At 37.1% G+C, this 27,098-nt stretch overlaps 1 protein-coding gene and 3 pseudogenes across 3 annotated transcripts in view; all 4 read left to right on the top strand.

Moving 5' to 3' along the window:
* LOC147501967 (uncharacterized) lies at positions 1 to 12,643 on the top strand (annotated as a pseudogene). Its single transcript, XR_015221538.1, has 3 exons — positions 1 to 377; positions 1,055 to 1,600; positions 12,326 to 12,643. The product of XR_015221538.1 is annotated as an uncharacterized LOC147501967 (transcript).
* Positions 7,199 to 8,088, top strand: LOC147501968 (uncharacterized; annotated as a pseudogene).
* LOC147501969 (alcohol dehydrogenase class-3-like) lies at positions 12,324 to 19,145 on the top strand (annotated as a pseudogene). Its single transcript, XR_015221536.1, has 10 exons — positions 12,324 to 12,450; positions 12,794 to 12,859; positions 13,727 to 13,863; positions 14,755 to 14,801; positions 14,887 to 15,213; positions 15,837 to 15,919; positions 16,018 to 16,093; positions 18,317 to 18,473; positions 18,596 to 18,757; positions 18,854 to 19,145. The product of XR_015221536.1 is annotated as an alcohol dehydrogenase class-3-like (transcript).
* Positions 18,998 to 27,098, top strand: part of LOC147501970 (dynamin-2B-like) — an 8,730-nt gene continuing 629 nt past the window's right edge. The window contains 16 exon segments of the mRNA XM_086606962.1: positions 18,998 to 19,702; positions 20,232 to 20,282; positions 20,393 to 20,513; positions 20,668 to 20,763; positions 21,062 to 21,123; positions 21,278 to 21,395; positions 21,479 to 21,821; positions 22,237 to 22,393; positions 23,138 to 23,239; positions 23,336 to 23,455; positions 24,464 to 24,547; positions 24,674 to 24,801; positions 25,197 to 25,281; positions 25,400 to 25,413; positions 25,415 to 25,524; positions 25,855 to 25,943. Of these exon segments, the coding sequence (XP_086463088.1) occupies positions 19,559 to 19,702; positions 20,232 to 20,282; positions 20,393 to 20,513; positions 20,668 to 20,763; positions 21,062 to 21,123; positions 21,278 to 21,395; positions 21,479 to 21,821; positions 22,237 to 22,393; positions 23,138 to 23,239; positions 23,336 to 23,455; positions 24,464 to 24,547; positions 24,674 to 24,801; positions 25,197 to 25,281; positions 25,400 to 25,413; positions 25,415 to 25,524; positions 25,855 to 25,943 (1,824 nt within the window). The 5' untranslated portion in view covers positions 18,998 to 19,558.

The following is a 27,098-nucleotide window of genomic DNA, read 5'->3' on the forward strand; positions in this document are numbered from 1 at the left end:
ATGGCACGAAACGAAGATAAAACATAGTCTATGTTAAACAGATACATAACAGCAAAGAACGAAGAGAATAAGAAACCTAAAGAATGCCGCCCATTTCTCGCTTCTGAATGTCGTGATCTTTCCAATGTTGATAAATGGAGGCAGCAAATAATGCGTGAAATTGGTCGGAAAGTCGCTGACATTCAAAACAAGGGGTTGGGTGAACATCGACTTCGTGACCTTAATGACGAGATTAATAAACTTATTGGAGAGAAAGGGCATTGGGAGCGTCGGATTATCGACTTGGGTGGTCAGAATTATACTAGGCATTCTGTGAAGATGACTGATTTGGATGGGAATATTGTTGATGTTCCTAATCCTAGTGGTAGAGGTCCTGGGTAGGGCTGGCAATGGGTCGGGTAAGAACTGATACCCGATCCGGTCCGAACCAATAAAAACGGGTCTGGATCAGGTAGTTAGCATATTGGACCGGTTCTGGGTCTTGAAAATCAGAACCGGACTCTTATTGGATTGGTTCTGGATTAAGTATGTACCGAACCGTTATAGGCCTGATCCGATTAAAATTTTTAGTCTTATTATTCCTAATTTTCCTCCACCATATATTTTTATTACCTTATGCAGCATTGTAATATTTAAAGTTCCAAAATAAGATATGCAAAATACATATGTAATATTACAATATTTTTTTACATAATAAAAATATGGTTTCTATCTAAAGGAAAATCCTCCCTTACAAATTTGGATTTCAAATAATTCATTATGCCTTTTGGATTTGTGTATCTTGTTTTTGTGTTTAGCAAAAAAAAATATTTAATATTTATATAACGAAAATTAGGATCCAATTATAAAAAACTCGGTTCACCGAGTTGAAATTGAGCTTATTGGTTCGGAACGGATCGGATCCGAAATAAAAAAAAAGTTTTCGGTTCGGTTATGGTTCTCTAACTCAAATATCTGTTTGGGTCGGGTCCGATTTTGGGTTTGTATTGTTGAAAAGCGGATCGGTTTTGGATTTGCATATATCCGGACCAATCCAACCCACTGCCAGCCCTAGTCCTGGGTATAGGTATTTTGGTGCTGCGAAGAAGTTGCCCGGTGTTAGAGAGTTGTTTGAGAAGCCGTCTGAGTTGAGGAAGAGGAGGTCTAGGTATGATATTTTTAAAAGGATTGATTGATGCGAAGTTATTATGGGTATCGTGGATAACGAGGATGGGATTCTTGAGAAACTTGAAGGACTTCTTTGAAGCTAAGATCGTCTTTAAGGGCCGTGAAGGAATGGCGAGGATGGAAAATATCAAGCTATAGGCTAAGAGAGCGGTTAAGAGTGGGGAAGTTGCTAATGCTACCAATATATTGTTTGAAGAAGAGGAAGATGTTGTGGAGGAGGAGAGGAAGGCGAAAGAGGAAGATAATCAGAAAGAGCAAGAGTTTGTTGTACATGTACCACTTCCTGATGAAAGGGAGATTGAGAAGATGGTTTTGGCGAAAAAGAAGCAGGAGCTGTTGAACAAATACACTAGCGACACTCTCATGGTAGAGCAGAGTGGGGCGAAGGCCATACTTAATATTCAGCAATAGTTATTCAGTTGATCCATTTCAGGTACTTGCCTGCACTCTAACGAATATCTTTTTAATAATTTGTTTAGTTGTTTCAGTCATTGTATTGTCTTCATCGCTCAATAATGATCCAGTTGAACAAATTTTGCATTTCGAGAATTAAGAACTATCTTTATCTATCTATTACATATTTTAATTGCTCTCATTTGTTGCATATGACTTATACTAAGTCCAAACATAGAAGAAGCTTATACTGTTTCTACTTCTATAGTTCTATAGAAATGAGTTGCTAAGACTACCACGAGGGGGATATCTGTTTCTTTTTAAAAGTTAAGTGTGCATGAGCCTTTTGTAAAAAGTTTGAAGATTTCCTTGCAAACTTCTGGAACAAAACTAAATTAAGGCAATCTGGATTTCGGATTGAACATATCTTCTCTTTTTGACCTTTTTCCAGAAAACTATATGTTTTTGAGTTCATAATCTTTTCGACACTCACCATATGTTTGTATACTGTTAAAACGTGGTTCATCTTCACATTGTCTGGGGCTTATAAATATATATCAAAGTATCAAACTGACAACAGTTAAAGTGTTCTGCTCTGTATTTATCTAATGATTGAACTGTTTTGGAAAGCGCTGTATTAGTAGATAATTGTATCATTTGGTCAAGTCCCTTCGTTCACCTTGGTTTATAATTTTGTGTTGTTAAAAAGGGGTTGCATAAAGTACATATTTTAGGATTTTGCTACAGCAATCATATCTTGGCTCTTTACTAGTTGTCCTTCTTTTGAAACTTCTGAACTTTAATTTAATCTTAAACTGGTAACAATTCCTTTATGAAATAGATCCAACCTTGTGTTGAGATTGCTTGTCGGTCTTGGGCCTCCCACCCTGTTTTTGTGGGCGGTTTATATGCAAGCCTTTAGTTGTTTAAGAATCCTAACATCTTCTCTATTATATTGCCTTCTAACATATTAATTTTGAGGTAACGGGCGCAGTAGGGTACGGGTCAGCCTCATAACAATTCCAAGATATGAACCGCTTGACCTAATGCATTATGGAATAGAAATCTTTCTCGTCTATTTAGCATTGCGCATTTAAAACATGAATATTTATCTCTTATCTTGCAGAGACGCCAATTAAAAAGTCAAAGGTCAATACAAAAGAGGGAGAGCAATCCTGCTAATTTGAATAGAAGCCGATGTCTTCTTTATTGTTCACGATAATGCCAAACCGATGAAGCCATGGAGTCAAGTTCCGTGAAGTCCATTGGATCGTTTATCTTTTTGCTTTGTTTAACTTTTTGTGTAATTTCTCCACTAATGAATCGAGGAAAAACATATAACTACCGTGTTTTAGTTGTCATATCTCTTGGAGTTCAATGTTATGTTGGATATAACATGATTGTACTTATGAATATTAGTAACATTGCTTCTTCTGGCTTCCTATCTTTTCAACATCCTGAGATGCACGTATTAGATGATGAAATTAAGACTGGGAAATGCCATATTGATGTGTATGCATTGCCATCTATATATTTGGTGTTTGTGCCCTAACAAATTTTTGGTGCATTGCAGTTACACTTTTGCTTTATTGGTAGTCAATTACTCGTATTTAGGGGCACATGCATTAGCATTACTTGGTGAGTACCCGACGCTCACAACTTGGATCTATTCATATATAGTGTTTATTGTAGAACCCACCTTGGGCCGAACAACTCAAGTGGGGAATATTCAATCTATACCGGGTAACCTCAAGTCGGCTAGCCCTGTTGGTCATGCTGAGCGAGCACTTGGTAGGCTTACGATTATGGACCCTATGTTGACACTAGGTGAAAATTTACTGTCTGAATCATCCCAAAATTCAATGTGAAAGTCCAAGTATACAAAATCTTGTGGACAGTCGACTTCTTTCAATTTACTGGGAAACTTTTGGTTTCTTAGAGCATTTGCAATGCAAGTGAAAATAATCCTCCCCTTATTCACCGCCACCTCAGCACTTATTCACCCCCTTTTCACCAAAACGGTGAAAAACAAGGTGAAGTTGTGCAATACAAAGGTGAATAAAATATCTCGGACGGGATGTTAGATTCCGTCTGGAGGTTTTTGATTGAGACGGGATGTAACATCCCGTCTAATGACTTGTTATGAACAGACGCGAACATGCTCCATTTTCACTTTCTTCCCAGCCTCCATTGCGATTTTCTAGCCTCCATTAACAACCTTTTATCACAAACTTCCATTCCTAATGACTTCTCTACCCCCCAATGCATCCCCACCAACCTCACCACATGAAGAGCATTCCCGATGGTTCGGAAATGTCAAAATTTCTACAAAAAAGGGGGAAAAATGATCGTCGTCAAGAGCGCATAATATGGGCGAGGAGGACGAAATTGAACTCGGGTTCAATTTTCCACCGCGTTGTGAAATCGAGGAACACCCACCATTAGCGTCAACATCTGTCCGACACATAGCAAATCGAGTGGCGGAGTCTCAAGTAAGTTTTAGATTTTTCTTTATGTTAATTATTATTATTTATGTTAGTTTTTATCAAGTTTGTTGTTGTGTAATTAGTTTGAATTTGTCGTACTATTTTAAAAAAAAAATTAGTTGTAATTATATCGTATTGCGTGTTGGTTGAATGTAGGAAGTACACCTATGGAAAGTGCGTTGTGCACTTTCAAATGAAACAAATATTGTATATATACCAAAGTTTTTTATTTTGACCGTTTTTTACCTTTATGCCCGTTGGTGAACTAGTCGTTAGGACTCCGGACGGGATATTTGATTCCGTCTGGAAAAAAAATATATAGCGAGACAGGATGTTGGATTACGTCTGGTGAGTTTTGTAATTCAGACAGAATCCAACATCCCGTCCGAAGTTAACAAGTCAGTCACTATCTCGGTGAAAGGTTTCACCTTGTTTTGAACTGGGGAATAAAGTCACGGTGACATTGAAACCTGGTGGTAGAGGTATTTCAACCCAATCCATAATACCTGGGGAATAAAGTCACAGTGACATTGAAATACCTGTACAACCCAATCCTAGTGGTAGAGGTCCTGGGTATCAGTATTTCGGTGCTGCGAAGAAGTTGCCCGGTGTTAGAGAGTTGTTTGAGAAGTCGCTAGAGTTGAGGAAGAGGAGGTCTAGGTATGATATTTTTAAAAGGATTAACGCGAGTTATTATGGGTATCATGATGACGAGGATGAGATATTATGTTACTACGTTCTATTTAAAGATTTTGTATTTTATACCCCCTCTGTATGAACAATTGTCTAAAATCATTGGGGATATAAAAAGAACAATCTATGTAACTTTTTGATTAAGGAATGCAGGTAGGGGTCTGCCTAACCCATAGCTATTGTTAAAAAAAAAAACGTTCTATTTAAAGATTCAATTGCTAATTAGATCTTGCATGAATACAGCCTGGGAAGTTGAAAACTTTGGGACCTTACTGTGTGGCGAGTTGTTTTGCTTTTGCTTGCTTAGTCTTCGTTTATTCGTTTATCAGTTTATTAGTTAGTCTCTAACCAGCGGACATGGGTTGTACATGTATTTCAACCGAAGAGAAAGATAGTCATTTGGTATTGCTATTGTAAGCTTGTTATATTATATAAGAGCATTTATAATGGTGAGACCTCTTGAGCACTAAACACCAAATTTTCAAATTTTTGAAAATTTGGTGTTTTCCATCTTTAATACCAAACCAAAAAAACATCAAACCAAACACCAAATCGGCTGAAATTTGGTGTTTGCTTTGGTGCTTAACCAAATGTATGAAACTGCGTGGTTTTTCCAACACCGCGTGGGCAAAACCACTTTCTCATTTCTGAACAAAAACAAGCCTTTATTGTGGGCTTTTCTCTCGCGGTGTTTTGAAAGCAGCGGCTGTGTTGGGCTTTATTTGGCGCGGTTTTGGAAACACAGCGAGGCACATTTGGTGCTCACTCTTTGATGTTTCCACTAAAGTTGTTTGGTGTTGGTTTGCTCAAAAATATTTGGTGTTTTTAGGTCTCACCATTAAAGTTAAGTATATGGCATTGTTGCAAATTAGGCCCAAAAGAACCCTAATAAGCCAAGTGATAAAAGCCCAGCCCACAAACAGCCATGATTTAATGTTGACTAAATCAACAATGATCTAGTATTATTTCAAATTAACATTTTAAACTGTACATACCCTATAACACTTTGAATCTACCATGTCATAACTTGTGAGAAATATTTGTAATTGTCGAATAGGGGATCTATGGGCCCCACACCAAGAATTTTTATTAGATTGATATGTAAGCATGCTCCTCAAACCATATCATATGGTATTTCATTTACCTTTTATACAGGGAGAAAAAAAAATGGCAAAGAAGAGAATAGACAATTAGATGCACCTTATATTTGAAAATTAAATCAATTAACAAAATAAACAATATAATGAGCTAAGCTTTGTAATTCAAATTTGAAAATTTCATTTCCTAAACTGTAATAGATTTTGATTTTTAAAAATTGAAATTATAAAGTAAAAATTGTTTGTTTGCATAACAGTAGTAATAAAAATCAAATAAATAAAAATAAAACGATGGACTAAAAATATTATACTAAGTGAAAAACAAGAAAAACGCGTGCGTTTAATTGAGTTTGTATTGAAAACTTATAGTGCTCACCCTAGAATAAATTTCTGGCTCCGCCACTAGTGCTTCCCATGTATGTACTACTTACTAGATTGATGCACACACATTGTGCGTTTTGCTTAAAGCATCAAAGGGTAATATCGTCAATCTACTGAAAAATAGGAGATGAGTCCCGGACATTAAAGTAGTTTAGATTTAGATATATGCATTACTCAACGCTTCCGGGGGAGTATAAGAGCAAGTCCAATGGAGAGCTGCTAAATTGGGCTGTTAAAAGGTGTCACATAGGCCTTTTAGCTTGCCCAACCAAATTTGGCACCCCAAAATCAAAAAACCAATCCAACCGCGTTTTCTGTTTTGAAGTGCTAAATGATACGGACAACATAGTTTCTGCCGTCCATCCATTATTTTGTAACTTAAGTTTAAATTTTTTTAGACGGATGACATAGTTTCTACCGTCCGTCGAAATTTAACAGACGGACGGTAGAAATTATGTCGTCCGTCTCCCGAACTTATTATAGCAGCTGCTAGCGAAGGTCTTAACTTTGGTTCGGTTTTTGACTCCTTCCAAGTTTAAGACCCTTTTAGCAGCCCCATTAGAATGACATTTTTGTGGTTAGGGTGCTATATTTGCCTTTAGTACCCCATATAGCCCCCTATTTAGGGCAGGGAATCAGGTTGGATTTGACCCGAATCCGAATAGTTCGGGTTCGGGTCAATTTTTTTATATGTTTAACTATTCGGGTTGGATTTGGGTTCGGGTTCGGATATATTTTTTTGTTTTTTTTTAAATTTTTAGTGTTATCCGATCGGGTTAGTCGGGTTCGATTTGGGTTCGGGTCGGATTCGGATATTAAATTTAGGTTTTAATCGGGTTCGGGTTCGGATATTATCAAACTATTCGGATTTGGATTCGGATATAGCCATATCCGACCCGAACCCGACCCGTTCCCTACCCTACCATTATTGGACTTGCCCTCAAGCGCTTATAATTTTCACTGTGGGTTGGGCCTGAAACTCCATAAGGGTCTACGACATCTACATACTTGGCTTTTCACATCCGGAGAAGAAAACTATCAACAGTGACGGTATATATCACACCGATATTCGATAAAAAAATCTCTATTACATCTTCATCCTCACACCCACAAATTGACCAGTTGGGAATAGATAGTTGTTTCAAGCTTCACATACCACACTAGAGCTTCATAGACGCAAGTAAGACACACCTCTCTCTCTCTCGTCACTTTTTATTTATAAGATTATTTATTGAATTACAATAATTCTAATTTTAGGGTTAATTCGAGACGTTGTTTAGAAACTAATCAAAGATGGCACGAAACGAAGAGAAAGCACAGTCTATGTTAAATAGATACATAACAACAAAGAACGAAGAGAATAAGAAACCTAAAGAACGCCGCCCTTTTCTCGCTTTCGAATGTCGTAATCTTTCCAATGCTGATAAATGGAGGTAGCAGATAATGCGTGAAATTGGTCATAAAGTCGCTGACATTCAAAACGAGGGGTTGGGTGAGCATCGACTTCGCGACCTTAATGATGATATTAATAAACTTATTAGAGAGAAAGGGCATTAGGAGCGTCGGATTATTTACTTGGGTGGTCAGAATTATACTAGGCATTCTGCGAAGATGACTGATTTGGATGTGAATATTGTTGATGTTCCCAATCCTAGTGGTAGAGATCCTGGGTATCGGTATTTTGGGCTGCGAAGAAGTTGCCCGGTGTTAGAGAGTTGTTTGAGAAGCCACCTGAGTTGAGGAAGAGGTCTAGGTATGATATTTTTAAAAGGATTGACGCGAGTTATTATGGGCATCGTGATGACGAGGATGAGATATTATGTTACTACGTTCTATTTAAAGATTTTGTATTTTATACCCCCTCTATATGAACAATTGTCTAAAATCATTGAGGATATAAAAGGAACAATCTATGTAAGATTTTGATTAAGGAATGCAGGTAGGGGTCTGCCTAACCCATAGCTATTGTTAAAAAAAAACGTTCTATTTAAAGATTCAATAGCTAATTAGATCTTGAATGAATACAGCCTGGAAAGTTGAAAACTTTGGGACCTTACTGTGTGACGAGTTGTTTTGCTTTTGCTTGATCAGTCTTCGTTTATTCGTTTCTCAGTTTATTAGTTAGTCTCTAACCAGCGGACATGGGTTGTACATGTATTTTAACTGAAGAGAAAGATAGTCATTTGGTATTGCTATTGTAAGCTTGTTATATTATATAAGAGCATCTATAATGGTGAGACCTCTTGAGCACCAAACAGCAAATTTTCAAATTATTTGGTGTTTTCCATCTTTAATGGCGAGATCTCTTTAATACCAAACCAAAAAAACATCAAACCAAGCACTAAATTGGCTGGAATTTGGTGTTTGCTTTGGTGCTTAACCAAATGTACGAAATCGCGTGGTTTTTCCAACACCACGTGGGAAAAACACACTTTCTCATTTCTGAACAAAATCAAGCCTTTATTGTGGCCTTTTCTCTCGCAGTGTTTCGAAAGCAGCGGTTGTGTTGAGATTTATTTGGCGCTATTTTGGAAATACCGGGAGGCACATTTGGTGCTCACTCTTTGATGTTTCAACTAAAGTTGTTTGGTGTTGGTTTGCTCAAAAATATTTGGTGGTTTTAGGTCTCACCATTAAAGGTAAGTATATAACATTGTTTCAAATTAGGCCCAAAAGAACCCTAATCACCAAAATGATAAAAAAGCCCACAAAATAAAATGTACCATGATTTAATGTTGACTAAATCAACAATGATCTAGTATTCTTTCAAATTAACATTTTAAACTCGCATATCTTATAAGACTTTGAATCGCCATGTCATAACTTGTGAGAAATATTTGTAATCATTTAATGTGGAATCATGGGCCCCACACCAAACATTTTTATTAGATAGATATGTAAGCATGCTCCTCAAACCATCAAAAGCCATATGACATTTCATTTACCTTTTATACAAGGAGAAAAAAAAATGGCAAATAAGAGAATAGACAATTAGATGCACCTTACTATTGAAAATTAAATCAATTTACAAAATAAACAATATAATGAGCTAAGCTTTGTAATTCAAATTTGAAAATTTCATTTCTTAAACTATAATAGATTTTGATTTTTAAAAATTGAAGTTATAAAGTAAAAATTGTTTGTTTGCATAACAGTAGTAATAAAAATTGAATAAATAAAAATAAAACGATGGACTAAAAATATTATACTAAGAGAAAAACAAGAAAAATGTGTGCATTTAATTGAGTTTCTATTGAAAACTTATTGTGCTCACCCTGGAATAAATTTCTGGCTCCGCCACTAGTGCTTCCCATGTATATACTACTTACTAGATTGATGCACGCATGTTGTGTGTTTTGCTTAAAGCATCAAAGGGTAATATCGTCAATCTACTAAAAAACAGGAGATGAGTCCCATACATTAAAGTAGTTTAGAATTAGATATATGCATTACTCAACACTTCCGGGGGAGTATAAGAGCAAGTCCAATGGAGAGCTGCTAAAAGGTGCCACATAGGCCTTTTAGCTTGCCCAACCAAATTTGGCACCCCAAAATCAAAAAACCAATCCAACCGCGTTTTCTGTTTTAAAGTGCTAAATGATACGGACGACATAGTTTCTGCCATCCATCCATTATTTTGTAACTTAAGTTTAAATTTTTTTAGACGGATGACACAATTTCTACTGTCCGTCGAAATTTAATGCATGGACGGCAGAAACAATGTCGTTCGTCTCCCGAACTTATTATAACAGCGGCTAACGAAGGTCTTAACTTTGGTTGGGTTTTTGACTCCTTCCAAATTTAAGACCCTTTTAGTAGCCCCATTAGAATGACATTTTTGTGGTTGGGGTGTTATATTTGCCTTTAGCACCTTATATAACCCTCTATTTAGGGCAGGGAATTGGGTCGGGTTTGACTCGAATCCGATCCGACCCAAATCCGAATAGTTCGGGTTTAGGTTGATTTTTTTATCCATTTACTTATTCGGGTCGGATTCGGGTTCGGATATATTTTTTGGGCTTTTTTTGAATTTTTAGTGTTATCCGATCGGGTTCAGGTCGGATTTGGATATTAAATTTCGGTTTTAATCGGGATCGAGTTAGGATATTATGAAACTATTCGGATTCGTATTCGGATATAGCCATATCCTACCCAAACCCGACCCGTTCCCTACCCTACCCTTGTTGGACTTGCTCTCAAGCGCTTAGAATTTTCACTGTGGGCAAGGCCCGAAACTCCATAAGGGTCTACGCCATCTACATACTTGGCTTTTCACATCCGGAGAAGAAAAGTATCAACAGCGACGGTATATATCACACCGATATTCGGTAAAAAAATCTCTATTACATCTTCATCCTCACACCCACGAATTGACCAGTTGGGAATAGATAGTTGTTTCAAGCTTCACAGACCACACAAGAGCTTCATAGACGCAAGTAAGACACACCTCTCTCCCTCTCGTCACTTTTTGTTTATAAGATTATTTATTGAATCACAATAATTCTAATTTTAGGGTTAATTGGAGACGTTGTTTAGAAACTAATCAAAGATGGCACGAAACGAAGAGAAAGCACAGTCTATGTTAAATAGATACATAACAGCAAAGAACGAAGAGAATAAGAAACCTAAAGAACGCCGCCCTTTTCTCACTTCCGAATGCCGTGATCTTTCCGATGCTGATAAATGGAGGCAGCAGATAATGCGTGAAATTGGTCGGAAAGTCGCTGATAATGCGTGAAATTGGTCGGAAAGTTGCTAATGCTGCCAATATATTGTTTGAAGAAGAGGAAGATGTTGTGGAGGAGGAGAGGAAGGTGAAAGAGGAAGAGAATCAGAAAGAACAAGAGTTTGTTGTACATGTACCGCTTCCTGATGAAAGGGAGATTGAGAAGATGGTTTTGGCGCGAAGAAGAAGCAGGAGCTGTTGAGCAAATACACTAGTGACACTCTCATGGTAGAGCAGAGTGAGGCGAAGGCCATGCTTAATATTCAGCGATAGTTATTCAGTTGATCCATTTTAGGTACTTGCCTGCACTCTAAAGAATATCTTTTTAATAATTTGTTTAGTTGTTTCAGTCATTGTATTGTCTTCATCGCTTAATAATGATCCCGTTGAACAAATTTTGCATTTCGAGAATTAAGAACTATCTTTATCTGTCTGTTACATATTTTAATTGCTCTCATTTGTTGCATATGACTTATACTAAGTCCAAACAGAGAAGCTTATACTGTTTCTACTTCTATAGTTCTATAGAAATGAGTTGCTAAGACTACCATGAGGGGGGTATATGTTTCTTTTTAAAAGTTAAGTGTGCATGAGCCTTTTGTAAAAAGTTTGAAGATTTCCTTGCAAACTTCTGGAACAACACTAAATTAAGGTAGTCTGGAGTTCGGATTGAACATATCTTCTCTTTCTGACCTTTTTCCAGAAAACTATATGTTTTTGAGTTCATAATCTTTTCGACACTCACCATATGTTTGTATACTGTTAAAACGATGTGGTTCATCTTCACATTGTCTGGGGCTTATAAATATATATCAAAGTATCAAACTGACAACAGTTAAAGTGTTCTGCTCTGTATTTATCTAATGATTGAACTGTTTTGGAAAGCACTGTATTAGTAGATAATTGTATCATTTGGTCAAGTCCCTTCGTTCACCTTGGTTTATAATTTTGTGTTGTTAAAAAGGGGTTGCATAAAGTACAGATTTTAGGATTTTGCTACAGCAATCATATCCTGACTCTTTACTAGTTGTCCTTCTTTTGAAACTTCTGAACTTTAATTTAATCTTAAACTGGTAACAATTCCTTTATGAAATAGATCCAACCTTGTGTTGAGATTGCTTGTCGGTCTTGGGCCTCCCACCCTGTTTTTGTGGGCGGTTTATATGCAAGCCTTTAGTTGTTTAAGAATCCTAACATCTTCTCCATTATATTGCCTTCTAACATATTAATTTTGAGGTAACGGGCAGTGTAGGGGTACGGGTCGCCTCATAACAATTCCAAGATATGAACTGTTGACCTAATGGATTATGGAATAGAAATCTTTCTCGTCTCTTTAGCATTGCGGACAGAAACATGAATATTTATCTCTTATCTTGCAGTAGACGTGAATTAAAAAGTCAAAGGTCAATACAAAAGAGGGAGAGCAATCCTGCTAATTTGAATAGAAGCTGATGTGCTGTTGTTCACAGATAATGCCAAATTGATGAAGCCATGGAGCTGAAGTTCTGTTAAGTCCATTGGATCGTTTATCTTTTTGCTTTGTTTAACTTTTTGTGTAATTTCTTCACTGATGAATCGAGGAAAAACATATAACTGCCGTGTTTTAGTTGTCATATCTCTTGGAGTTCAATGTTATGTTGGATATAACATGATTGTACTTATGAATATTAGTAACATTGCTTCTTCTGGCTTCCAATCTTTTCAACATCTTGAGATGCACGTATTAGATGATGAAATTAAGACTGGGAAATGCCATATTGATGTGTATGCACTGTCATATATTTTTTTTTGTGAGCATTGTCATCTATATATTTGGTGTTTGTGCCCTAACAAATTTTTGGTGCATTGCAGTTACACTTTTGCTTTATTGGTAGTCAATTACTCGTATTTACGGGCACATGCATTAGCATTACTTGGTGAGTACCTGACGCTCACAGCTTGGATCTATACATATATAGTGTTTATTGTAGAACCCACCTTGGGCCGAACAACTCAAGTGGGGAATATTCAATCTGTACCGGGTAACCTCAAGTCGGCTAGCCCTGTTGGTCATGCTTAGCGAGCACTTGGCGGGCTTACTATTATGGACCCTATGTTGACACTAGGTGAAAATTTATTGTTTGAATCATCCCAAAATTCAATGTGAAAGTCCAAGTATTCGCTCTTGTGGACAGTCGACTTCTTTCAATTTACTGGGAAACTTTTGGTTTCTTACATTTGAAGGAAACCAATTCCAGATATTGTTTTAATCTGTGAGCGTAGCGAACTCTTGAGGTCGCTATTCATCAAAACTCTCACAAAAAACCACTTCACACGTGTCACTCTCCCCTATGTCTGTCCGTACCCCCAAATAACCTTTACTTTGTGTCTGACCGTACCCCCCCTCTTTTCTCATTTACCCCTATCTTTGCCTCCAACCTCTCCCAATCTCTCCTGTATGTTTACGGACTAATCTCTCACTCTCGTCTCTCTAACCCACTCCAAAACACAGACCTAGAAAATACAAAGAAGAAGACGGCAGATTTTGTGAAAGTTATATGGGAAAGATTTAGAGTTGTAGAATGTGACAAACTCAGTCGCTCCTTAGATTGCAGCTAGTAATAAAGCCCAACATATTTCAGCCCCATCGTCATTTCCTCACAACTGATCATTCTCCATTCATGGCTTTCGAAGGTCAAGTCATTACTTGGGTAAAACATGCACATCTCCTTTTTCATCATAATCTTACTTTGAGTATCTTTATTTTTTTATTTATGGTTTTGATTTCGTGTTTATTTGAAAAGCTGCGGTGGCTTGGGAAGCAAACAAGCCGTTAGTGATAGAAGATGTACAGGTGGCACCACCACAAGCTGGAGAAGTACCAATCAAGATACTCTTTACTGCTCTTTGTCATACTGATGTTTATACCTGGAGTGGCAAGGTATAAATTTTTTTCCTTGTTCCTCAAACTTGTAAAAGTAGGACTATTTTATTTGATAGGGCTTTTAGAGATTTGGTTATCTGTTTGTTAATGGCATGGTAACATTATGATATTTTAACTTACAAGTTTTAGCATTTAATTAGATGGAATATGGATGCGATAGTAGGGAGATTGATAGAATAGTGAGGAAGTGGATGATTTAGGAGATTTAATTTGTTGTTTGTTGATAACATTCTTTATTTTTTAGAATAGTGAAATACTTTGTAAGAAACTGAAGAAACAATTGTAATGAATAAACGAGTTAAGAGGGATTATTAAGTCATCCGGAGATGATTTTCGATTCACATTGGACCCCGTCGAGGGAACAACTCGAGTAAGAAACAACTTGGCTGTAGGAGAGTGAGGGGCTGTGTTGAGTTCCTCTTTGATTACTTTCAGAGTAGTTCAACTATAGAATGCGAACTGGTGTTAATAAGTGGGTGCAATGGGTGAATTGTTCAGCATTGTCTATGCTGTCAAGAGGTCATTGCATACATTATCATTCTGTACACTTCTAAATGGGGCAATTATTGGTTTACGTTGCACATGCCCATGTTATATCAATTGATTTTTTCTTATAGTATGGCATTGTGGGAGTCCCGACTACTCCCCATTTTTCAAATGCACTCTTATTCCTAAAGGAGAATCTAATAGGCAAAACATAAATATAATAGAATACCTAAGAAGCATAGATCTATGTGGAAACTTTCATGATAGGAGGAATTGACAAGCATATACTTCAGAGAACAAAATCTGATTCACTCGATACAGTATCACCAGTTTTCAATCATATAGCTCTTAATTTATATATTTTGTACTTCGCATATTGATTTAGTTTCATTTGTTTTGCAGGATCCTGAGGGTCTCTTTCCGTGTATTCTTGGTCACGAGGCTACAGGGCAAGTATTATTTGCTATGTTGACTAACAGTTCATTTCTGCTATTTGAATGCCGAGGATGATTTGTGGTATATTTACTTGCACAGGATTGTTGAGAGTGTTGGTGAAGGAGTAACTGAAGTTAAAGCTGGTGACCATGTTATACCTTGTTATCAAGCCAAGTGCAGGGAATGTAAGTTTTGCAAGTCCGGAAAGACAAATCTTTGTGGAAAAGTCCGTGCAGCCACTGGTGCTGGTGTTATGATGACTGATCGCAAGAGTCGTTTCTCAGTAAAGGGAACCACTATCTATCATTTCATGGGAACATCGACATTTAGGCAATACACAGTTGTACATGATGTAAGTGTTAGCAAAAATTTCCCCAGAAGCACTGCTAGATAAAGTATGCTTACTTGGATGTGGTGTTCCTACTAGTGAGCCTTCTGTCCAGTTCTAATTTGTTTACTTTGGATATATAGATAGTCTTCTTTTTTACCTCCAATATAATTCTTGTATATTGTCGTTTGGCATACAGAAAAACTAGTCTGTTGGGACCATACTTCAGTATTATGCATAGCCAAAACAAACAATTACATATGTATATGTTGGTAAACACGTTAATGCTACACGTTATTGGAAAATATGAAATTTTCTATCTGAAGGCGTTAGGGGTAAACTGAAAGTATTTGGGTAGGGTAACTTTTAAGTTATTTCATAGTTTAAAGCTAAAAGAAGAGAAGAAATGATAGATGAATGTCGAAATGCATTTTCTGAATAGCTATGCGTGAGCACTTGGAGTGCTAGCCAAGAACTTGGTTATGGTGTTCCCATTGGCGAGACTTTCTACCCTGACACACTTTCTTAAAATGTTGCCAAGTGTGAAACTTCAGTGTTTTCTGAGAATACCGAGTAATAAATTTTATTTTGCTTTATTTTGTTTTATGCCCCTGTATTTCAATGTTAATGTCTCGAACTCTGATTGCTCTGTATCACATGTCTTTCTCTTCCTATTCATGGAATCAAAATCAATATTCAAATTTGGCGTTTTTATTTTTAGGTCTTGGGGCTGTATGGAACACAGCAAAGGTTGAAGCAGGTTCCATTGTGGCTGTATTTGGTCTTGGCACCGTTGGTCTTGCAGTAAGTCAAAACACTGTTTCATATTACCTTCTAATACTACACAGGCTATAGTTAGTGTTATTTATTCTTTATTTCTTTGTTTGTTTTTAATCCAATAGGTTGCAGAAGGTGCAAAAGCAGCTGGTGCTTCACGTATCATTGGTGTTGACATTGACAGCAAGAAGTCTGATATTGGTACATCACTACATCTATGACTCTATTTTATCACATTTATCACTGCTTGAAATAATATTCATCAGGAGCTTGATCTGAATAAAAAATCCCGACTATGATCAGTGCTGCAATGAATTTGGCCACCCCTAGAATGCTCATATAACAGAACTGAATACATGCTTTTCAATTTTCAGCTACCTCAACCTGAACATATTTCATTCACAAGACCAGAAACTAGGAGGGAATGCTGTGTATTGCCGTATTACCTTCCTTGTTCACAATCCACAAATATCTTACTTCTTGAACTGTTAAATATCTCCTAACCTCGTTCACTCGCTACTTTCAGGGTAATTTTAGACACATTATAGAAAGTGAACTGGAGCTGATAATTGAGTACAATGGCTGAGTTGTTCAACATGGTCTGTTTGGTACGGAGATCAATGCATATTTTTATGTTTTTGGAAGGGATTGACGCCCTTCCCTTAACAAAAACTTATGGCTCCTATTTGGAAACAAATAAGTTTCCATAAGATGGTTATGGTGGATGACTCGCCCTAGGTTGAACCTTTTGTTTGTTTGTTTGTTTGTTTTGTTTTTTTTTTTTCAATCCGTAAAGTGAATAATTCCAGTAAAAAAAAACCTTATATGATTTAAAACGAATAGGATAGGTGGTTGTTACAACAAAAGTAGGTCGAGATTCGAGAAAACCTACGAGTACAACAAAAGTAGGAAAATTGAATATCAGGTGCCTACCTCTGTAACAGCTATAATGAATAGGATAGGTGTTTGTTACTTGACGACTCCTGTCTCGAAGCACAACACACCCAATATGATGGAGGAGTAACCGTGAATACATTTGCATAATTTAAAACAAACAACAAGCTTACATTAGCGTGTCTACTAGCATTTATTATATGTAGGGGGCTAATTAGACTATTTTAGTGACACTTATCTTCCTCACCAGGTTACTACTAACTTAGGTGCGCTCTTCATTTCCTTCCTCACCAAATTTATCTAAATATAAATTTTTTAACCCCTTCATCCTCCATATCCATTTCCACCTCTAACACTCTGCATCTAGTAATGTTGACATTTTTTGTTTTCTTCTAATTATCTTTGGTGCATTTTTACATACTCACTGGAAAGACCTTCCTTGCATCTCCTTCTAAGCTCTTTATCATGACGTGTGTTTGACATACTGAAAGATTTTGACCTTTTCGTGGCCTATAAACACATACCAAGAGGTGCCTTAGATTCACGACATATTATAGTAGTATAGCACCCATCGCCCACAAGGAAACCTGCCTTTAGATTATTCCATTTCGTCACTACCCATTGATCTTGTCGATTTTTGGTGTTGGGAAATGTGGTTGATGGTCCAATGCCCCCATCGATAGCCTTTTGCAAAAAATTTCATTCCCTAAAAATATTTTATTTGGGAACACTTTGTAAGGATAGTGAATACAGCAAAGAATCAAGAAGGCTGTTGAGAGAAAAGGGAAGACACACCGTAAGACAGGAACCAAGGAAGAGACTTTTGTGACTGATGAAAAGTTTGTCTCATATATACTTTGGGCCTCTTATTTATCGTGGAGGCTAGGACCCTTCTAAGTTGTAAGCAGCCTTGTGACCCACCACACAACGCGTGCATGCGTCATACACCAAATAGCAGAACATGCAGGTCACGTGCATGTCCTCATTTCTTTGTGCATTGTCAGGACACCTGGCTTCTGAAACTGCCATGATAAGGGCTCTGTAGTGCCGACATGTGTGTACTTAGAAGAGAATACGTTTGGCATCTGTGGTGGTTTGGTGAGGAAGGAGTACTGCTTTTTAGTTGATTAATGAGAGGGAAAAGGTGTTCACGGTTTTGAAAGAAATGGAACTTCTTTCTCAGTCTCTCTGTTTGATGTTTGCATCCTTCCAACTCTCAGAGTTTGTCTCCACGCAAGAAGATGTAAATCAATAATCTATATCCAACTACATATACTACTACTTCTCAGCTTCTTCAAGTTAAGAAGAAAGTTTTTATGTGTGTACTTGAATTCCATCCAGTGGTGAGGCGTCAATTAGCTGTCCAGCTTTCTATTCCATTTCTTTTTAGAATTTAGTCAATTTACAGAACATCTGTTTAAGTTTGAAGAGTGGAAGTGTTACCTCATCTCCTTAAGGAAATTATTAATTAGATATTTAGATGTGCATGCACTTTTTCTGTTTTCATCTCATTTTGACTGTACTTTGCAGCAAAGGATTTTGGAGTCACTGAATTCGTGAATCCAAAGACCATGACAAACCGATACAACAGGTCCTTGTTGACCTTACCGATGGTGGAGTTGATTACAGTTTCGAATGCATAGGGAACGTCTCTGTCATGAGGGAAGCTCTCGAGTGCTGTCATAAGGTGATGTTTTATCTTCTTCCCCCCCCCCCCCTGTCCTCATCTAAGTTATTCTGTGTTGCATTAAGCTTGTATGTGTTTCATCATTAGCAAATCCTACCTGATGAACATAAAAAATTCTTCAGGGCTGGGGAACATCAGTTATTGTGGGGGTTGTGGCATCAGGCGAGGAGATATTGACGCGCCCTTTTCAGCTTGTGACAGGACGTGTTTGGAAGGGAACAGCCTTTGGTGGTTTCAAAAGCCGTTCTCAAGTACCTTGGCTTGTTGAGAAGCATATGAAGAAGGTACTATGAATCTCCATGATCATGACCTAGTTGTAAATATGATTATTTCCTAATGGTTCACTGTTTTGTAATCTTTCTTTTGGCTGCTTATGGCAGGAAATAAAGGTTGATGAGTACATAACCCACAATTTGACTCTTGGAGAGATCAACAAGGCTTTTCATCTAATGCATGAAAGAGATTGCCTCCGCTGCGTGCTTGCTACACACACTTGATGTGATCTATTTACTGTCTTTTGTTCAAAATTTAATCAGGTTTGCACGGAAGAGGCAGGCTTCTGTTTTCTGTTTTTTCCCCCTATCTACTTTGCTTTTGTTGTGTGACTGCACTACCAACTATTATCGAGCAATATCTTCTCTTTATGAACAAGCTACATGTGGTTCGACAGAAGATTTCTGAACGTAATAATGTTATGCTAAAAATCAAAGTAAAAATAAAATGACTAAGATGAACCTAATTAATTCCATAGTTGTACCTAATTTTTGTCGTTAAATAAGAGTTACCAGAAGCAAAATGAGGTGAGACATTCACTTTTCACTCAACAGAAAAGTGGGAGGAGTTATTATGCACACGTAGACTTGGTCACAAAAACAAAGAAAGAAAGAAGAAAGGATTCATTCATTCAGAGAGAGAGAGAGGGTTACTTATTTTTTGGTCACACACACTCCCTTTCTCTTACGCGTTTCAAAATCCCTAAAATTTAATTTCTAAATCACCATCTCGATCCAGATCCAGTTTTAGGGTTTGTTCGTAACAAATCAAACGATCGATAGAAAGATAATAATTGTATAGATCGAGCAACGATGGATGCGATAGATGAGCTGATCCAGTTATCAGATTCGATGGTCCAGGCGGCTTCACTTTTAGCTGACGAAGATTTGGATGACTCATCTTCTTCTACAAAGAAGCCGTCCACTTTTCTCAACGTTGTTTCCCTTGGCAATGTTGTGAGTCTTCATCTCCTCCTCTGTAAATCTATCTATTTATATTTGATCCGTGTTTTTTTATCAATCGATCTGCCACTATTTTTTTATAGCTAGGGTTTGGATCAGAAAGTAAATTTCTGAATCTACCATCTACTGTGCTATCAGTAACTATGTTAGGTAGCTGAATTGAACATTCGATGAGTTGCTTCAGTGCTTGTAACTCCTTCAATTATAAGCGTGCTTCACTTTGTTTTGCTATTAGATCTTTTATATTGTTAGATCGTTTGTTGCTGGTAGTTTACTTCTTTTCGGATGCAAAATGTAGGTTCAGAGTAGACATTATGTTTAATGCGTTAATTAGTCTCGCCATAAATCAATCGGGGTTAATTGTTTTATAGATTTCTTATACGATTGTTGGATGCCTTGCACATTAGAATGTTTTATCGACATGACCTCTTCCAATGTGTTATATATATATATATGTTGGAGTTCGTAGTGTACACTTATGGAGATGTTAGGTTGCTGACTGCTTGTGCTTTGATATTGTCAGGGTGCAGGTAAATCAGCGGTTTTAAATAGTTTAATTGGTCATCCTGTTTTGGTAAGTAGCCCACACCAACTCTATTCTTTTGCGTTCAACATCATAACTCATACCTCTAGCCACTTTGTTCTCTTCTCATTTGGCGGTTTTGAAATGTGTCCATTCTTCAGCCAACGGGAGAAAATGGTGCAACTCGAGCTCCCATCAGCATTGATTTGCAAAGAGATGGTTCTCTCAGCAGCAAGCAAATAGTGTTGCAAATTGATAGTAAAAGCCAGCAAGTTTCTGCAAGTGAGTCTTCTTAACAAATCGATCTACCATAGTGCTGCTGGTTGAGATTCTACGTTTTTTATTTCCCTCATCTATCACTTGCTTATTAGTCTACCCTGCAGATAAAATTACAAATCCAATCTTGTTCCTCACAAATACTTTTGGTGTGTGATAGGTGCGCTTCGACATTCTCTACAAGACAGGCTAAGCAAGGGTGGCTCTGGCAGGGGTCGCGCTGATGAAATTTATTTAAAGTTACGTACCAGTACAGGTTTGTAATCTAATTTGCTTTGTAATTTCTTTTGTAATCTGTAGTGTGGAAATAAACTAATGATAGGCAGTGACACAAAATTGAATCTCATGGCTAACACACTTAAGAGAATACTCTTATGTCCCCGCCGCCTCATTATTGCCTGAAGAACACTAACTATGAACGCTTTTTGCACAAACATACACTACCATATTATGTAGACACGTTTCCTGTCATTTAAAGTTATGCACATTTTTTTTTGGTTGTTGTTGTTGTAACATCATAATCTAAACTGCTTCTATTATGACCTTCTATGCAGCTCCACCTCTGAAATTAATTGATTTACCTGGTCTGGATCAGAGGATCATGGATGACGCATTGGTGAGTGGCATTTTTTTTTTGTTCATCCTTGTTTTTAAGGATGCTGCTTGATGTGTTCTTTCATGCTAAGTAAGTTGTTTTACTTGGACATGTCTTGCTCGTCAATATATATATATATTTTTTTATTGGATTGCCTGATTGGTCATGGCTTCAGCTCAGTGACTATACTGAACACAATGATGCGATACTGTTAATTATAGTGCCTGCTTCCCAGGCGCCTGAAATTTCCACATTACGTGCCCTCAAACTGGCCAAGGAATATGATGCAGATGGTTGGTTTCCAAACTACTTCCGCACGAAACTCTTTCTTATCTTTCTAATAATTAGGTGGTTCTGATTTTCATGTCAATTAAAGGTACCCGAACCATTGGTGTCATCAACAAAATAGATCAAGCAGCTACGGACCAGAAAACTCTTGCTGCTGTTCAGGCTCTATTGTTGAATCAGGGACCAAGGAGTACTTCAGATATCCCTTGGGTTGCTCTGATTGGTCAATCTGTATCTATAGCTTCAGCACAATCTGGATCTGTTGGTTCAGAGAACTCTTTGGAAACTGCTTGGCGTGCTGAGAGTGAAAGTCTAAAATCTATACTGACTGGAGCGCCTCAAAGCAAGCTTGGAAGATTAGCTTTGGTTGAGACGCTTGCTCGCCAGATACGGAAACGAATGAAAGTCAGGCTCCCGAATCTCCTTTCTGGGTAATGCATTTGCTGTTTCGATCAGTAACATTCAGTCGTGTATATCACTTAATTTGTGTTGGAACAAAATTCGTTAGATTAATCACAAAAGAAATACCTAGCATGTTAGGGAAACCTACATCACAATGGCATCACTAAAGAAACAAGGAAGATAAAGGAGAGACCATAAAAAAAACATGACCTTATTTATATTGTGCCTTGACATGAACAAGTGTTTTTCATTTTTTTCCCTTTACATAGTATCTGGTTATGGTATAGTATATAAGTATATTGAACGGAATATGCAATGATGCTAAATGCTGATAATAAGGTGACGAGGGGCTCTAATTTGTCTGTTCAATCTCATTGGTGGCTTTTAGGCTTTTTGTTTTACTTGTGTAAGGTCCTAACATTTCTATTCCATTCTATTGCTCAGATTGCAGGGTAAGTCTCAAGTAGTTGAGGTCCTTGAGGATGAGTTAGTAAGGCTTGGTGAACAAATGGTACAGAGTGCTGAGGGTACAAGAGCCATCGCTCTGGAGCTTTGTCGCGAGTTCGAAGATAGATTTCTAGCACATTTTGCTACTGGTGAGGTACGTGTTATCACGTATACAGAAAGTGGAAAAATTGAAGCCCAAAGAAAAATAAAACAGGAAAAAAATATTTTATAATGGGAAATCCTGACAAGCATTTATTGACTTTTAAATGGATTTAACCTAACAAATTTAAATGTATTTAATTGCATTTAAATGTGACACAACAAGATGTAATGTGCAAAAGGGCAATGCTTCTTGTTATTGAATCCACCTTTTTTATCCTTAAACCTGAAGTACTAACTTGACTTGTTCTCCCAACTTCTGTGTTGCAATCAAAGTTTGATCAGTCTATTGAGTTGTTAGATCGTTTTTGGGTGCAAAACCTGTATTCCTTGGTGGTTGGCTTCTGCATTCTCACACTTGCGTTGCACGTAACTATTTATGTATAACCTTTTAAAGCAATTACATCAACTCTTTAATGCATTGAGAAGAAACTAATCCCAGAAGACTCCAGGCCCCATACACCCAAACAGAACTCCACCCAAGTCTTAAGAGAACAAAGGAAACAACCAGCAAATACCCCTTAAGACCCTTTGAACCACCTCCTATTCCAGCACGACCAGTGAGTTATCAACCTTGACTCCTGCCAGTTCTCGTTTCATCTTTTCAATTAGACCATATTATAATATTCGAATGAGACTTTACTTGGATTATTGCTTGTTGCATAAGAAGAGTTCTTTGTAAGAAAAAAGCACATCCTTCTACTTTCAGTTTTTCGTTGTTAACAAGTTTTCTTTACAGGGTAGTGGTTGGAAAGTCGTTGCAAGCTTTGAGGGAAATTTTCCTAATAGGATCAAACAACTTCCCTTAGACAGACATTTCGACATCAACAATGTTAAAAGGGTATCTCTCTTTGTGCTTGTGCTCTTTTACATCTTTGATGTTCTTCATTCTTATATTATTTTGAGGTTCTGATCTATGCTATTAATGCTTCACTAGATTGTGCTTGAAGCTGATGGTTACCAACCGTACCTTATATCTCCGGAAAAGGGTTTGAGATCTCTAATAAAAGGTGTTCTTGAACTGGCTAAGGAGCCATCACGTCTTTGCGTGGATGAGGTAATGTTGTACTACCTAGCTATATTCTTTCATTTATATTGTTATCCGCTTCACACTCTTTGAATAGTTGAATTGTGCACACTGGATATCATAATTTCATTATAACCCTTGTATGAGTTGTATCTAAACATTGCATGCTGGCTGCAATCTGCTTTATGTGTTCTACAGTTTTTCTGCAAGGCCCTCCACGTTATATAAAAAAAATTTAATCGTTTGGTTCAATTTCATTTTCCTTGTTCTTTTTTTTTAATTCCTGCTCCATGGAGTTTGTCAAAATTAGTGCTGCCATGCATTAAGTGATGTACTTTTGTGTTTTCCATTTTTATCGTAATAATTTTTGCTAATTAAGAAACGTATGTATGTCGTTTCCAAGGGTTAAAAAAACGCAGTGAGGCTTAAACCTCATGCACACCTTAAATCTTTTATGAGTTTAGTACCTTGTGGCTTAATCCTTGCATGTTTTTATATTTCCTATATATGTTTTCATTTTTCTTGACGACTTAATACCTCATAATAACTTCATTGAAGATTTAGAACTCCCTATTAATAGGTTATGTTTTCAGCATCGAAACACCTCGTTCTATTAGAAATCACAAACTTCATCAAACCCCATCTCTCTCTCTCTCTCTCTCTCATTTTATTTATTTATTGTTATTATTATTATTATTATTATTATTAGTAGTAGTAGTAGTAGTAGTATTATCATGATTATGATTATGATTATGATTATGATTATGATTATGATTATGATTATTATGGCTCAAGTCTCTAGCGCCTCTCAGGCTTACCTCAAGCCTCACAGAGGCAAAGCACCTTGAAGCTTAGTTCGTTTTTCCAAAGTTTGTTCACATCTTTATAATAGGTGACTGTGTTACAGATTATTTTATACTTTCCAAGATTTGCAATAGACATTCATGATTCCTGTTTTCTGTATACCTGCAGCTCGCATTTTGTTTTGTTTTCCCCTCGTTTGTGTGCTATACTAAATTGTAGTGATTTATATACCAGGTCCACCGGGTCCTGGTAGATATAGTTTCTGCTTCTGCAAATGCTACACCTGGTCTTGGAAGGTATCCACCTTTTAAAAGAGAGGTAATGACGCCTTGGCTTGGCTGGGATTTTTGATCATTTCTATATTTTCATTTGTAGGACTTTTACAAAGGTTATTTTACAGCATTACATCTTTAGTCTTACCGTTGCAACGTTTCTATGCAACAGGTTGTGACAATTGCAAGTGCTGCATTAGATGGATTTAAGAACGAGGCTAAGAAGATGGTTGTTGCACTGGTAGATATGGAAAGGGCTTTTGTTCCTCCACAACATTTCATTCGTTTAGTACAGAGGAGGTAAGCTTGATACATTATTGTTTGATTACATTTTAATGTGGATGGTGCTCTCTTTCTGGTATATGTGAAGTTGGCCTTTTAATTGTTGATTTGTTTCCGCTAAATTGATTGGCAGCGAGTACTTGTAATTTTTTGTCATAATTGAATTATGATATATTTTATTCTTAGAAATTAATTAGGTGGAAATTGAACCGTTTATCTAATTGATAGTAATCTAATGAATCGGTCACATCTTGAAAATACTGAAAGATTGGCGTGACATGGAGGAAACACGTCCACCAGAGAACCAATCTGGTTTTGAAATTAGATAAAATAAGTCAGATCTCGCCAACTCTTATTATTATTTATGCTTTAATGTTGCTCTTTTGTGATCCTTTGCGGTCATCTGAGTTTAGGATGGATAGGCAGCGGCGTGAAGAAGAAGTGAAAAACCGGGCTTCCAGAAAAGGAAATGAGGCAGAGCAGACTATACTAAATAGAGTATGTGATATTATGATGTTCTTGCTTTCTATGGAACTTAGTTCCCCTGCAAGCTGCATGAGTTTGGTTATGTCTTGTTGAGGACTTACTTTTTTATTTTTATTTTTTATTTTTGTAGGCAACTAGTCCACAAACAGGACCCCCCACAAAGTGGGGGAAGCCTGAAATCTTTGAAAGATAAATCAAGTGACAAGGATGGCCAGGAGGGTTCTGCTTTAAAAATCGCTGGGCCCGGTGGGGACAGCTGGTATGTGGAGAACTGTTTAGTATGTTATGTTGAATGTGTTTACATGGAAATTTGTAGTAATTAAGCACACAGACATTACTTCTAGTAACAGGCAACCTTGAACAACTAATCGATCAAGGCAACCTCTCTCTCTCTCTCTCACACACACACACACACACACACACACACACACACACACACACACACACACACACACAGTACACAGTACATACACACAATAACCCTTACAAGTACACGTTAACATTGCTATAATGTTAATTGGAAGATGTAGCAAGAGCTTTTTTTATTTGTTAAATTTGCATTAAACATTTCATTGATCTTCGAAGTGGATTTTCCAGGATTTTTGTTGAAGAAAAGTGCAAAAACTAATGGCTGGAGTAGGCGATGGTTTGTTTTAAATGAGAAAAGTGGCAAGGTATGTGATTGTACTTTTGCTTGATATGCAAGAGACAGTATATTAATATAATCAAAAGGGGTTACATAGACTTGAATTATTAGCCACTAAATTTCAGGAACAAGACCCTACCCCCATCATCCCTGATACACCCTCCATGATTACAAGATAGCCAAGAAAAACAAGCAACTGGAAACAGTAAACTACAATCCCAAACTAGTAGCTAAGCAAGAACAAAAGCACCTAACAACCCCTGCCCATTAATACACTAACCTACCAGTACCAGTTGACTTAAATGTCGTCTTCCTCCTCGTCATCTGTTCCAGTCTGTCCCTCCTCTTCTTCCCCCGTCCACATTTTCTGCTCTAGTACTCCTCTAACTGTAGTGGAAGTTTGAAAAGAAAGGGAGAAGAAGAAGAAAATTGTGAAACCTATGCTGTTAATTACTAGGTAGGCATAAAGGTTAGTTTTGTTTGTCTTAAGTGCTAGACCTATTAAAAACAGTTTCAAGGAATGATGATACCAATGCCATCATCAGTGCCTTTTTTGGTTTGACATGAATTTATTAGAGATAGTATAGTGGACTTGGTATTTAGGTGTGAATTATGTAAAGGGCGATTGGCAGTCCTTCACAACGTGTATATGTAAATGTATTACTGAACGGCTGAACCACACGCTTGGTTTATATGCATTAGATTCTGATCTGTTTTGTCACTGTCCACCGCATTCATTTTACAACACAAAAATTGGCAATGGATTTGAGCTCACATCGAATTTTGGTGCTACAGATTATATTGTATTATAAGAAAACAATAATTCTAGATTGATTTTATTGTTTGTTAACAGATTATACTGGAAACATTGATTTTATCTTCTATAAGGATAGAAAGAGGAATAAAAAATTTCAGTTAAGATATGTGAGTCAGAAATCTGTGGTGAAGATCAGATTATATCTTAGACGTGGATAGGATGTAGGACTCTAATGTGGTTTATGGCTTGGCCACTTGGGGAAAAATGAAGTTCTGTTAAAGTGTTAAGCTCTTGTGATTTTTGTTTTTTAGAAGTTGAGTTCTTGTGACTTTTATTGTTATTAGAACTTTAGCTCTTGTGAGATTGTTTGGACCTGTCAACAAAAGCTTGTCGCTGGATCAGAAGTCCAAATTTCTCTTTGAGCGT

This window comes from Coptis chinensis, chromosome 4, assembly GCF_015680905.1.
Source record: "Coptis chinensis isolate HL-2020 chromosome 4, ASM1568090v1, whole genome shotgun sequence".
In the NCBI taxonomy this organism is placed as follows: Eukaryota; Viridiplantae; Streptophyta; class Magnoliopsida; order Ranunculales; family Ranunculaceae; genus Coptis; species Coptis chinensis.